Raw genomic sequence first — 15,890 nt, forward strand, 5'->3', positions numbered from 1 at the left:
AGTCAAAAAGTGGCTGTGAACGTGGGAGGCAGTAGTTAGTAAACTGAACATAGCTTAAGAACAGTAAATCGTACAATAATAAATGATAGGTCAAAATGAAGCTTATAATAAGAGGAATATAAATATACCTAATCTAATTACTGAGTAATTATACAATAAGAATATTTCTGGAGTATTAGTCCATTAATGGTCCTCGGAAGTTACCCATAATTTAATCTTCACTAGGACATAACAAGATAGACTGACGGTTAATCAATATTAACGCCTACCACGTCAGCCTACTTGAATGTATGGGCCACCTGTTCCTGCCATCTGAATATTCCAACAAGTTATCTGCTTTTGTTTGCATTAATGCATCATTATGTCTATTAAGCGTATGACCTATTCAGGCGCGTTTCTAAGAGATTCACGACCTTTCGCTGTACAGGTTACAAAATAGTACAATCAGAGACATCGTAATGGCGGGTAATATCCGTTGAAGAGAATGAACATTATTCAGATATCGATTACTGGTCTGCTAACATCTAACTGGTGACCACTCAGTATTTATCGTCAGAATAGATCAATAAATAAGGAAATGAAACTTGTTGACATACTTTACTGAAAATTCTGTGTTGCATCAGAAATATAATATTGAATAAAGCCAATGATAATAATGAAACTCAATAATAGAGAAGAAACCTATCTTCGGTTAGAAAATGGTTTTTATTAGGTAGTTGGAGGTAGTTAGTAGGAAACCCTACTTGACCTTGTTTTCAGGATGTGCCTGGAAACTGGAAAGAACTAATAGTCCTTGTGGTATTCAAGCGATATACTGTTTTATATCCTGGGACGTTATCACTAAACTATTTAGACTAGGACTAGTCTCTTACACTCCTGAGATATTTATAACTGAGTGATGGGGGATTTCATGTTTGTCTAATCTTCCAAGAATTGGTTGGATTCTACCGACCAGGTAGTGGATCGACGTTACAACTATTTCAAATCGACAATATGTACCCCTATGCATTATTATGTTAGAAATATCTAAATGATGTTTCATCAATCTAATATCAAGCTCACCTTCAAATATACCTAAAAGTAGCTGGAAAACCCCATTTACTAAAAGTCAACAAGCATTACTGATAAAGAATGTATGGTAAATATTACTATATATATATATATATATTATATAATGCTGTTGTACATTTATAATAATGACAACAGTAGAATTTATGTAAAAACTAAATTGTACTTATATGTATATGATACTAATGGACAACACAATAGAAAGCAATCATCACAACATACAATATTATTGACAATAATAGTAATAATAACCATCCTAATTGTATGTAAGTTTAAAAAGGCGAATAGAATGACAAATGAATTACGGCTACCAATTAGGAAAATGCACAATTTTGTAGGCGTGTACTTATATAGGTGTTTGTGTACGTCTGCATGTGTTTTCACACATTTACATAGTAAACTAACGTGATGCATTTCGCCCCATCGGTTAACACATCTGACTAAAAATATCTCTGTTTCTCAACAATATGTATATACTACTTACAAAGTTGACTAATAATGATATTAATTAGTTGATTTTCATAAATATCATGTAAATGGTTGATATTGTGAGAGAAAAAATAGGTGATGATAATGACAATTTCAATAATTGTGGAGCAGAATTACAATTATCCGTACCACAAATACATAATTCTGAATTGCCGCCTTCTGAAGGATGATCAACACATTTAATTTCTTCGGGCTCAGCACCTTCGGTAGCACAGAAACGTTTCATCAATGTGACTTCTATAATAATAATGACAGAGTATTGGTATTATTATGATTGATCAATTGATTTTTAAGGACAATGATTATTAACAAATGAAATGCGGAAACTAAGGGAAAATACTGAACAATATTCTGTTGGTCATTTACAGTCGAAAATTGTTTAAACACATGAGTATAGGTATTGATTAAACTATTTCCACATTGATGTGGATCACTTCCAATTTGAGCCTGAGAATTCCGTTACACCAGTTATGCTACTTACAAATAGTAATTTTTAATGAGTTGGAGTTTTATAAGTAGTATTCACAACAGGTTGGTCTTAGTTGTGATACTAATGAATACCCGGGAGCAGTGGACAACCGTTCTGTTCTAATATCCCACGTCTCAATAGAACATCTATGAAGTACCGGAAATCAAATCCAAAACCTAAAAGTCTCACGGAAAACGATTAACTATTAAGATCACCGAGTTGGCGTCCAATGTTCAATTCGTGATATAATACAGTAGTCATGGGATACCATTGTTGAAAATTCGTTTAAACTTCATCAATCATAATTCTCACTAAAACCTAAGGAACATTTTGAAGTAATTTACCAATGAGCTGATTGTTATACTTCATTTAAGGCATTCTTCCTAACACCCCTTCCACTAAATCTAAATGTTTGTCCAATAAGTTATCTTGGTAGAATTACATTTTTACTTATGTATTAAATGAAATGGAACAGAACTTTCATAATCCGTAGAAGAGCTGATATTTTTATTGTTGTTAGAAAGTGTATTTTTAAACTGGAACGAATAGGTGAGAATGACAAACTATGGAAGTCATTCTTTAAGGAGATCAGTATTTGCATTTTTAATGTGAATGTATTAAATAATTAGTATAAGATTTTAATCTTCTCGTAGTTATAAAATTCCGTTTGCCTCATTGATAAATTAAAATCATGAAGTGATCAATGATAGTCTGACTGTGGTTTATGTATAGAATTAAGCTAGATTTCGAAGTCAGGATATAGAAGATTTGTTGACTAGTTTTTTCCCTGTTTTGATTAAGGCTTGAAGATAAGTATTCTGTGTAAGCTAATGAACGTTAATATATTAGGTCATTAAATCTGGGAGATTAGTATATCATGTTTGGTTAAATTCATAGTTGTTTATACTTGAACTTGATCACTAATGCTATTACCGAAATCATAATATTATAATGGTTATAAATTTTCATAAACCACATAAGATGTAATTCACTTGGTATTGTTTCCTTGAATATTCCTGGATTCCACTGCTAGCCACTATCCATTTTTGCTTAAAAAGCTTTTGAGTTAAGGCAATAGCACAGTATGCATATATGCCAATAAGAGACTTGTCAATTGTAATCGGAAGATCCAAGTAAACAATCTTCACCTGATTGCACAAGAAAGTGGCCATAAGGACTCAGTAGTTAAGTGGATAACGAGAGGGTGTTTGAAGCGAAAGGTACTGGGTTCGAGTCCCAGAGTAAACATCAACTCTGAGATGCAGATACATCCAGCTGACGAGTCCCAAATAAGACGAAGCGCGCGTCCTGAATTCCACTGCTAGCCACTATCCACTTTTGCTCACATAAGATATATTTATTAGAGAAAAGATTAAGGTTTAAAATCCTTCTTTGTTTACTATCGATATACTTGGATATTGTTATACTTCCGGTATATAAGATATAAATTAAAGTTAACTAAAATGTATAATTTGTGTTAAACAAATCCGATATTTAATATCTTCATAACCATTGAATAAGTCAATGCCTATCTGGAATTTATAGCTCAGTATGCAATTCATTGCAGTTTAAAGTGAATGGTACTGGGTAAGAACAAAAGGTAAGTTAAAATATTCAATAAAAATCATATTAAACTTTATGAATTAGATGCTATATAATTGAATAGCTGAGATTATAATGAACCATCACAATGTTACTATTTATTTTCTGTAATAAAACTCATACTAATTCGATTAGGGTTTTTATTAAACTTTTCTTAATGGGATTATTTTCCTGGTTATATTTATGCATAGGATTTGTAATCATCAATATATTTGGTATGTATGTCTAGCAGTGAAGTCAAAAACTTATGTCATTAATGTCAAAGTTAAAACTTTTCATTTGGATAAACCTACATCTCAGTAATATTTACACTAAGACTCGAATCCATTACTTTTCACTTAAGTAGATGATGTAACAGTAAGAGTTTTCAACATTCAGAAATGCAATAAATTAGTCTATGATGTGATATGTACATTTGAGTTGCATATCAAATGTACTACAGTTTATGACATAACTCTTAATTGAAACAATTCGTAAGAAAAAACTGATCGGTTGAGCTTCTGAGTTTTTATTTCTGCATACTGTGAAATAATATAATTACAGTTATGATGATAATTACATAGTAAACAACTTTTAGATAAAATTGTTTAGTACCTACCTTTAATTCGACCTTTACCAACGGGTTCTTTTAAGTAGGTGGTAAGTTTAGCACATCCACGTGGTGTATTCTTATCATTCACAATACTGGTAGGAAAATGTAGAGAAAAGAATAACAACAGTAATTAATTAGATAAGTAGTCATGTTCTAATGATGATGAAATCAATGTTTTTTTCTAACTGATAATACTGATAACCTACAAACTACTGAGAACTAACTGATTAAGAATGATTTTATTTTGTAGATTAAGAAAATTGAATCCAGCTGATATTCTCCTGAAAACCAGTGGGTATTTAGATGCAGTACACAGTTAGTTCTATACCTGTCAGTGAGATACATATATGATCATAATGTGATTCGAATTCAGAAGTATCAGGTTCGTGGAAAGCGCGTTACTTCCAAATTACGAAGTCATTTCATAGATAGTATCACTGATTGTTCTTAGATAGAAAAGCATTGAAAACCAAACAGCACTGAACAATTGTATGGGACTCATATTGCAGACCCATCAAATGCATCACTTGTCTATTAATCAATAGTTTCGCGAGTTAATTCTTGAAGACTTAGCAAGAAGCTGTGACCAACATGCAAAACCATATTTGGGGTGTAGTGGTTATTTACCTACAACACTCAAAGTTAGGCGATATTATGAATTCAATAAAATTATAAGTATAAACCAATGAACGGGGACTTTGGGGACCTGAAAGACCTGGACTCAGTGTACGGTGAGGTCACGGATACACTACCATTCAATGCTTTTTACTTTTCAGTGGTTGTCTAAAAAAGTTTGGTTCATGCTCTAAACCATAATGTTTGGTCCAGTTTTTAGATTTTCTTGTCAAACATTTACAAGCAACGAAATATCAGTCATCATCGAAATCTCTAGATTTTTAATGTGAGATGCAATAATATCATCCAATATGTATAGAGTTCTGTAGAAAAGACCTTCCAAATTGTAAACAAAATATGTTTAATTATTAAGAAAACTGAGATTTGTACATCAGTTATAGAAAATGACATAGTGTAAAAGCAATACCTGGGTAAATATTTATACTTTTGCATTCGGCTTGTATACCGAACACATAAATTGATAATTTATTATTATTTTTCATTAAATTAAACTTTTAAACAAACCAGTTCAATCATAAATCATCAATAATTAATACATTTCAATGGAGTATAAAACTCTAAAACATAATATCATCTCAAAGATGGGTAGTGGCTAGCAGTGGAATCCAGGACGTGCGCTTCGTCCTATTTGGGACTCGTCAGCTGGATGTATCTGCATCCCACAGTTGATGTCCTGGGTTTGAGTCTCGGAGTGATCATCAACTCTGGGATGCAGGTACATCCAGCTGACAAGTCCAAAATAGGACGAAACGCGCATCCTGGATTCCACTGCTAGCCACTATCCATCTCTGCTTATAAAGCATGCGAATTAATGCAATATTGAGGCAATACGCATAGTATGCACATATGCCAATAAGAGACTGATCAATTGCAGTCTTAAACCTCAATGGGAAGATTCAAGTAAAACAATACCAAGTCAATAATATCATTTCTATGCATTGGTTTCTTATTATCATTGTTATATAAAAATAGATAACTCACCATGGTTTAAAGAATAGTTCTGGTTCATCTAAACATCTACGACGATACATATCAGTTTCTACAAAAGTTTTTGATTTATCCACTTCTAATTTCATTTCACATTGTGCACAACTGATATTTCTAGCTGGTGTGAAACCTTAAAACAAAAGAATAATAAATAATCGGATCAGTATATAGTTATAGACAAAATTTCATTTGACTATATGCAAAAGTAATCGCTTGATTCATATAGATATATTCATATTAAAATTATCATATCTAATGTCTTTTCTATAATTGGCATCTAATTTCTGTCACACTATTCGTTCTAATATCGGTGAATATTTGTATAAAATTATTATTCGATCATTACAGTGTAGTGTGTACTACTAATCTTGACAGATATAAGTAGTATGTATCATCAGTCGAAAGTTGTACTGATATGTCAGTCAACGACTATCTACCTCGATGTGCGACGTTATCTAATGTAGAGTTAAGTTGGAAGGAAGTTATTGACAGCCGAACTAAGGTGTAATATCAGTTCAAAATTTAATTGACTTTTAATTAGGGTGTGTAGTTAGTTGCAGATCATGTGGTCTATGTACAATATTCATAGGGTGACCAAGCATAGATAACAACAAAACATATAAATTGTACTAGAAAGTCACTGATTATCATGAAAATAACAGACATAAGCGTAAATTCTTTATTACACGTCGTAAAAGGTCAATGAACCATTTCAATCTATTTTAATTATATTCACTTAGTATTGTTTGCTAGTATCTTACGATTGCTGTTTAGGACTACAATTAATCAGTCTCTTGTTGACATATTTGCATACTATGCGGAAGGCTTCAATATCACCTTAAGTCATAAGCTTTCTAAGCAAATATGGATAACGGCTAGCAGTGGAATGGAGGACGCGTGTTTCATCCTATATCCAACTGACGAGTCTTAAATAGAACGAAACGCATGTCCTGGATTCCACTGCTCACTATCATCCATCTTAGCATAAAAAGGGATTTTAATTATATTAAAAATATATTTAGAATAGATTAGTTAATGTATTGTAAAGAGAAGAATACTGAAACCAAGTTTGGAATTTATTAGAATTTTTAAAAATCCTACATTATGTAATATGAGTATCATCATATTATATGAATAATACATACTGGTGTAAAATAAGTGAACTTTATTACTGTTAATCTTAGTTATTGTAGAACATGATACAAATGATCATCAAACAAAATTTCTGTACCACATTAGCATAACAAGAAGGATCATACAAAGAAGATTTATAATCAACTATAACAGAGATTCAAATATAAGTATTACATTTGAGTAGTGGCTAATAATGAAATCTAGGGTATGCGTTTCGTTCTGTTTTAGACTAATCTGATAGATGTTGTACTAATTTTCATACTGAAACTTGAGTACAATACCCTTCACTTTGAAAAGCTGATATTTTATTCACTAAATTATTCAGTCCAAATTGTCAAGTACTTTTTTTCCACGAGAATAGAACCATTAAAAATTATTTGTAATTTCTCATTTTTAATATTAAGAACTTTAAATGATCAGTCTATGTTGCTTTATGATTGATTAGCCAAGTCACATACCAATTATACTTGAATTCACGATAGAATACCATATAGAAGCAATCCATTCAGGATGTCTATATGGTTACAAAGACAAAATAACTGAAGTTTTAAATATCATTAACAACAACAACAACAAAAATTATAAACCCTGGTTAATACATCAAAACGACCATTGAAATGGAGCAAATGAAACCAAAGAACAAAAAAAGGAACCAACAATGAAACTTAAATCAAGATTTAAAGTAAGCTAAAATCTTATTGGTGAGCCCCCAAATGCCCTGGTACGGCCGAGAGTGAGGAGAATCCGTTCTCCCTGTCTAAATGCTCTCACATGGCCACGCGTATATAGCCTCTGCAGGGAAATCCTACTCACCACCTTCTCGTAGCAGGGGTGTTGTTTACGAAAATGAGAGGACAAAAAGCGGATGTCCGGAGCTTTAATCGGACCCCAAATCAATTGTGCACATGGGCTCCAGTATCCTGCGGGAACAAAGGGCGTATGAACCAATCGTTGGTCACCGGCTACCATGGGACTGCATCTCCTCGTGATGCTCCACTGCCTTGTGGATCAGACCTTCAGGTCGAAGGCTCGGGGAGTGGCCTCCTGACAAAACCACCTGCTTCGGTCTGGACACCCGGGCAGTATCACAGCCCTCACACATATCGAATGAGATTTGTGTAACGCATATGTATTTGGTGTCTCTTTGTACCACTATCTATGTGTTGTAATAAATAATAATAATAATGATAAAATCTCATTTGTAATTACATCATAATAATCATTTTGTGGTATATTAAATTAAAATATCATTTAGAAAAGCCGGATATGAATTAAATGTATTTTTGTGGTCACAAAACTTCAGTTTTTCGAAAATCTTTAATAAACATCTTATCAACGAAGTATATAACAATCAGTAAAATGATAACATATAAGATGAATTGGCGAGACTATCATTTGTGGATGAATCAATTCAAATTTAGGATAACAGGTCTTAAATTTTGGCGCGAAATTCATTCACTCATTTGTTCAAATAACATTTTGGCATTTTAACTGATGTTGGTTCGTGATGATAGCCATAAATCTAATTCCTAACCCTAACCATTAACTCATAAATCATAATCCTTATTCTTCAAACTACTTTATAACCCTCATTTAGCCCTAATCAGTAGGTATCCACTCTCAAAATCACTTTAGCGTCGCTCAAAGGTGCGTCCATGAATTATAGTCTCACCGAATAATCTTTTTTTTCTCTGATGTAATATAAACTACATAATATCAACAAACAGAATCAAACTAATCAAAAAAGGGATTTTATAGAGATTGTAATAATTTTCGTAGTTGAATTCATAAGTCAATTAAATCTTGATCATCATGAAAAACTTGAAAACACTAGATGACTATTTCGTCTTAGCATGGAATATGCGTTGCTAAGGTGTCTCATATTAGGACGAAGCAACTGTTCAGTGCTTGTTTATTAACGTTATTAAACAAATTTTGTATAAATATTTCTTTGTAATATGTAATCAATATTTTCTTTTTAAAAACATTTGGGATTTAAAATTCAAAATGTCAATTAATCAATATTTATTGATTAGTTCCTATTTAATATGACCTTGAATCCTATTGATTTTCATTTATTTAAATTATATATAGTAATATAATGATTACATAATATCCCTTAAAATGAATAAATCATTATCAAGACCTTATCAATTTTTTGTTTTCTGTCAGTTTAAAAATATTTTCTTCATTATACAAAATAAACGAGTTCAAAATAGATGGACTATTTATAGATTTCTGGAAAGTACAATGTATTTAATCCCAATCAATGTTGGCTTACCAACAATTGAAGAGATCAGTATGGTCATCAGACAAATCAAGAATGGCAAAGCAACAGGACCAGACAACATTCCAAGTGAGGTACTGAAAGTAGACGTAGCGGTAACTGCAAGGATACTCCACATCCTCTTCAGCAAGATTTGGGATGAGGAACAAGTAGTAACAGATTGGAAGGAAGGACTTCTGATCAAAATATCAAAGAAAGGCGATCTCAGCAACTGTGATAACTACAGGGGCATCACTCTTCTCTCAATACCAGGAAAGGTCTTCAACAGAGTATTGTTAAACAGGATGAAGGTCTCCATAGACACCCGAATTCGAAACCAACCGGCTGGATTCTGTAAGGATAGATCGTGTACAGACCAAATCGCAAATTCAACGATCATTGTGGAAAAATCAATTGAATGGGATTCATCACTCTACATCAACGTCATTGACTACGAAAAGGCATTTGATAGCGTGGACAGGACAACATTGTGGAAGCTTCTTCGACACTACGGAGTGCCTCAGAAGATAATCAATACCATACACAATTCCTATGATGGATTAAACTGCAAAATCGTGCATGGAGGACAGCTCACAGACTCGTTCGAAGTAAAGACCGGTGTCAATGAAGGTTGCTTACTCTCACCCTTTCTCTTTCTCCTGGTGATCGATTGGATCATGAAGACGTCAATATCTGATGGGAAGCAAGGGATACAGTGGACATCCAGGATCCAGCTGGATGATCTAGACTTCGCAGATGATCTGGCCCTTCTATCGCAATCGCAACAACAAGTGCAGGAGAAGACAAACAGTGTAACAGCAGCCTCAGCAGCAGTAGGTCTCAATATACACAAAGGGAAAAGCAAGAATCTACTGTATGGGTCGGAAACTTGGAGAACTACGAAAGACATCATCCAGAAAATACAGGTGTTTATTAATAGTTGTCTACACAAAATACTTCGGATCCGTTGGCCAGATACTACCAGCAACAATCCATTGTGAGAGAGAACAAACCAGATGCCAGAGGAGGAAGAAATCAGGAAAAAGCGCTGGAATTGGATAGGACACACATTGAGGAAAGCACCCAACTGTGTCACAAGACAAGCAGCGTTCACATGGAATCCTCAAGGCCAACAGAGAAGAGGAAGTCTAAAGAAGAACACATTACGCCGGGAAATGGAGATAGACATGAGAAAAATTAACAAAAATTGGATAGAACTGGAAAGGAGGGCGCAGGACAGAGTGGGTTGGAGAATGCTGTTCGGCGGCTTTTGCTCCATTTGGAGTAACGGGCGTAAGTAAGTAGGTAAGTAACAATGTATTTAAGACGACTATTTTCCTATTACACTAATTTTGTATAAGCCGATGATATATATTTTTGTATTAATCATCTAACATAAATTTAATAAAAATCACAATGATCGTTACCGATCGATATTTGTAGTTGATAACATAAAGCCAAATTTAATGTGATGCATGCTACTTTTGTTAACAGATATAAGTAGTATGTAACACTAGTCGTAAGTGGAATTGTAGGGAAGGAGAATATAGAATCTCTTAGTAAAATCTGAGAACCATACAATAAAGAGTTCATTCGCAAAATGTTAACCTATTGTCTTAGACTTCATTGTTCCTTCATTTCCATACCAAACATTCTCTGTTCTCATTCTCTTTCCTTCGATCTTCTTAACCTTTTCCCACCAGACATTTCACTTTCTATTGACGATACATACTACTTGTATCTGCCGATATCAGTAACATACACCACAGAATGTCTGCAAGCAGAAGGTTCAGAAGACTGAACTGAAGTGAGGAGAGAAGGAAATTGAAAGCAATCAATATATCAATAGGAACAAAGGGACAATGATACATGTAAGAGACAATTCAAAAAGGACGTGTGAATGATATGTTCGGTATATGATTTTCACATTATACTAAACCACTATGTTATTGTACATGAAACACTAAATTGGTCTTCTTCACCTGAGTGTTCGTTCACTATAATGATATGTATAAAGCATTGTTTTTTATAACACTAATTAGTGCACTATAAATCATAGATATAGATAACATTTTGCCTTGATATTAATGTTAGTAAAAGATCGCATAAGTATGGAAATACTTTTCGCAACATTATCATTGATGGAGTTTGGATAACTTAGTTTTTGTAGATATCCAAATGTTTTTAAAACTAGTATTCTAATGTATTGACCAACCAGTCAGTCAAAAGCATTGTAGAACATGGGAGATATGTGCATCGGTTCAAGTTGTTATACCATACCAACATAATCAAGAGTAACCATTAACATAAATGACAGAGTAATAGAATCAGCCATAATATCAGTTATGGTAGAAACTTTAAGTATAAAAAAGTATCATTTAGGATGAAAGAGTGAATTCATTGAATAGCAAAGTACAAGATAATTTTGAAACTAGAAAATAATCAGTACAACTTTGTTCTCTAATCTAAAATCTTTTTCTTGCAACCTTACAACTATCCAACCAACTTGGTTGCTACTGTACAAACCTAAAAGAAAATAGTTCCAACTAATATATGTATCAACTCGGTTGTCATGATAGGAATGTTCCATCATTGAGTGATCGGGTTACGTAAATATTAATGAGATAAATTTTTATTGCTTATGTTAAATTCTTTCTTAAACACTAAAAAATATTAGGTAAGATGGTGTGATTATAGTTTATGGACGACATTTGAGCGACGCTAAAGTGATTTTGAGAGTGGACACCTATTGATTAGGTCTAAATGATGGTTATAAAACAGTTTGAAGTATAAGTATTATGATATACAGTTGATGGTTAGGGTTAGGAATTAGATTTATGGTTATCATCACGAACCAACATCAGTTAAAATGCCAAGACTCTATTTAGCCAAAAGGGTGAATGAATTTAAGACCTGTTATCGCAAATCTGATCAATTTCAGTCCCTGGCGTCAACAACATGAAGATATGATCTGTTTCAAATAATAAATAACCGTTTATCTCCATTGCAAAAGCTGTTGGCTATTTGGATTCAATAACTGAATGGTTAACATGAACGAAACCTGATGTGAAAATTACTCGGTTCGACTTTGAGAATGAAAATTAAGACAGAAATATAGGGGTATCTAAGTGACTAATTCAAAATAGGACAAGACGTAAGTCCCAGATTTCACTACTATCCACCATCCAACTTTACTATAAATATAAAATTAGATTTTGAGCTGAAATTATGATAGATAATACTTAAAATAATTTAATTTTCATTACTGTTTCCGTGGAACTTCGATACTAATACAAATGATACATTTTCTTCCATGAAATATCCATAGCAAATATTCATCTTATTTACACTTTGAAGAATTTATTATTCAATATCGTTTTGTAATTTTTAGTTAGGTAATTTCTAATTCATTCTCTATTTGATAATCTTCTTGTAAATCTCATGTATACTATTGTCAGTCAGTCAGCTACAACGTAGGACCAGGCACATAAATGCATCGGTCCAAGTTACCATACTTCATTAACACAACAATATGGACACTGAATTCATAAAAGTAGTTAATTCAGAGGTGGTAACATATAAAAAAAGATTGCAATAAGGAAATAGTACACGAAGAAAGAATTAGTTCTTAGAAAGAAAGACATGAAGCGATTTTAATTTCTTAGTTTAAGGGAAGACAGAGAGTGTATACACCTACGCCATTGTGATCGATTCTGAGCTATGTCACCAAGAGTCTCCAACCATTGGTTACGATAAGTGAAGTTGTCGACACATTCGACTACTTCACTCTCTATCCTTAGTTCAGGTGTTGACGTAGACCAGTCCTGAAGCAGCAGCTTGTATTTAGAGGGAGAGAAGCGCATTTCAAACATTCTGGCATTGTATAGTATTGTAAAATGTGATAACATGATCTAGTACATATTTTAGTGACAAATTTACAGTTTTCTATTTCACATTGACAGTTCAATGTTTAATGATTTTAATTTTGTATTAAACATGTTCAAACAGTGAAGCTGTTAAGATACTTGACTATCTGCTAAAAAGGTGATTATAATGATTGAGTAATCAGAATGATCGAGATAGTTATGTGGCAATGATAAATCATTCATAGGTTTTCGGTTCTATTCTCTGTGTCAAGGTCATGAAAGTGTACTGCTGAGGAATCCCATGGTAGAACGAAATAGCTGTTGAGTGCTTCCTGATTTCCAATGATATTCTAGCTAAGATCAATTCACGATTTAAAAAAAAACTACTAAAATATAAACTTTATTTAATTATTCAGTTAAACTAAGGAAAAATTAGTGTGACCAGACAAGCTTTATTTGTTGATATGCATAATTTGATTCTTACAAAGAATCTCATAGTACTTTTGATATATTTCCATTACTGTAATCAGTAACTGGATAAAATTGGTTCTTTCTAAATATGACTACATCGTGTTAAACTATCTGCCTCAAATTTCAATTCCTAGATTGTTATTGCTAATTATTGTTCTATTAGTTTCCTTAATAAATGTAAATGGATTATATGCCATTGTTGAGTCATCAAATCATCTTTCCTTTTGTTCTTCTCTTTTCCAACCCTTCTTATTCATACTACTCTGTGTATCATCCTAGTACACAAATTATCTTCTGGACAGACTTGAACTACTACATGAATATTTCAACATGTTTATATAAATCCTCATATGGTTGAGGTTATCCTAAACATTTTCAGGTGAGACTATAATTTATGGACGGCCTTTGAGCGACGCTGAAGTGAACTTGAGAGTGAACAACTACTAATTAGGACTAAATAAGGGTTATAAAGCAGTCAAAATTCTCATTTACAGTTGATAGTTATGGTTAAAAACTAGATTTAAGGTTTTCATCACAAGCTGACATCAGCTATAATGCCAAAACTCTATTAAGCCAAATGTATGGTTGAATTCCGTGCCCAAACTCGTGACTTGTTTGTTATCTTATATCTGATTGGTTCGTCCATAAATTATAGTCTCGCCCATTTTCAATATTCAGTAAGTATATTGTATCCGTGTTTACAGTTTATATAATGAGTAAATCTTGGATATTAGAATGCAATTTTCATAAAATATTTCATTTCAAAAACTAATTTTCAGTACATTTGTGTTTCTTTTTTTCAGCTGACATGTCGGGCTACGTTACATTGTCATGTTCATTATCAAACAATTAAAGATAATACTAGAGGATCAAAATAAAATCTTTGATTGAAATTACACACAGATGTTAAGCAAACATTCACTAAATGAATGGAAAAAATGACCGAAATTACTAGAAAATATACTTGATGAACACTGAAAACAATGTGGATAACCCCAGTTTATTATAATTGTTATTGATTGAGATTATGAACCGATTGATGTTAGACCATCATTGAAAACTTGGATAGATACCCGTAGATACTTGTATTTACCTCAGTACAATGGAAGATGGTCGCGCAATTTCGTGAATTGGTTCATGTTGGACATTAACACCGTTGAATGCCAGCTCAGTGGTCTAGTAGGTTGAGCATTCGCACTCGAGACTGAAGGCCCTCGGTTCGAGTCTCACGAGCGGGATCGTGGATGCGCACTGTTGAGAAGTCCCATAATAGGACGAGACGACCGTCAAGTGCTTTCTGGTTTTCAATAATAGTCGAACACCAATCGGTTCATGATCTCGATCAATAACTTAATAATCTCCACAATCCTATACTGATTATTATAATTGTTATAAATTAAAAAATTTGTAAGTAGTATTATATATAAAATGTGTAATTTAATCCATGTAGTCAATATTTATTCCCATCTTAAAATGATGATTACTTACTTCTTTGATAAGGTGTAAGTGGTCGTGCTGAATAAGCATGGTTAATAAAGATGATTAATAAAAGATATACATAAACTGGGATCAAATTCATGATATTCCAACCACGATATTTTGGAAGGGACTGGAGCAAAACACGTGACTAAATAAATATATACATACTTAGATGTGGTATATATATATGTATATCTATATACAATTGGGATAAATTACTTTCTTATTATTATTGGTTGATTAATTCAGGTTGACCTTAAACGATCAATACTGTTTGGTTTTTTGATTGGTTAGTCATGAATATCATCTCCTAATTTATAGATCGTTTTCTGTAGTCAAAATAAGTAATAGTATTTGATGGATTTATTAATTCAGAACTATGACAGTTCTTACATTAGTAACCAACGTAGTAATGATTAGTTGTATCTTAGTTATAAGTATTGTAGAGATGATATTATTTTAAACTTAAAAAGTGTTAATGGTTAGTAGCGGTTGTCGATCATGAATAACGTCACACTTTATTAAATATGTTATGTAAAACTTACCATACTCATCTTTATTATCATTCACTTTGCAAGCAGAGATGGATGGTGGTTTGCAGTAGAATCCAAGACGAGCGTTTCATCCTTATTCGGACACATTAGCCGGATTTACCTGAATCCCAGAGCTGATGTTCGCTTAAGGACTCGAAACCAACTACCTTTCGCTTCAAATGTCATTGCGTTATCCACTTAGCTACTGAGTTCAGACAGCCGCCTGCTTGTGCAATGGGTGAATTTTAATTTAAGTCCATATATATTGGTTGTTTGGATCTTTCTACAGGATGAAACG

The 15,890-nt window shown here is 32.9% G+C and overlaps 1 protein-coding gene across 1 annotated transcript; it reads right to left on the reverse strand.

Annotated features, from left to right (window-relative positions):
- Window positions 1-223: 223 nt before the first annotated feature.
- On the reverse strand, window positions 224-15,222 carry MS3_00009100 (uncharacterized protein). The gene is made up of 4 exons (XM_051217439.1): window positions 15,069-15,222; window positions 5,838-5,973; window positions 4,227-4,312; window positions 224-1,794 (listed from the first exon to the last, which is right to left on the reverse strand). The coding sequence occupies exons 1-4, from the start codon at window positions 15,157-15,159 to the stop codon at window positions 1,577-1,579; spliced, it is 531 nt and encodes a 176-aa protein (XP_051064839.1). The 5' UTR covers window positions 15,160-15,222; the 3' UTR covers window positions 224-1,576.
- Window positions 15,223-15,890: the final 668 nt, after the last annotated feature.

This window comes from Schistosoma haematobium, chromosome 5 (genome assembly GCF_000699445.3).
Source record: "Schistosoma haematobium chromosome 5, whole genome shotgun sequence".
Taxonomy (NCBI): domain Eukaryota; kingdom Metazoa; phylum Platyhelminthes; class Trematoda; order Strigeidida; family Schistosomatidae; genus Schistosoma; species Schistosoma haematobium.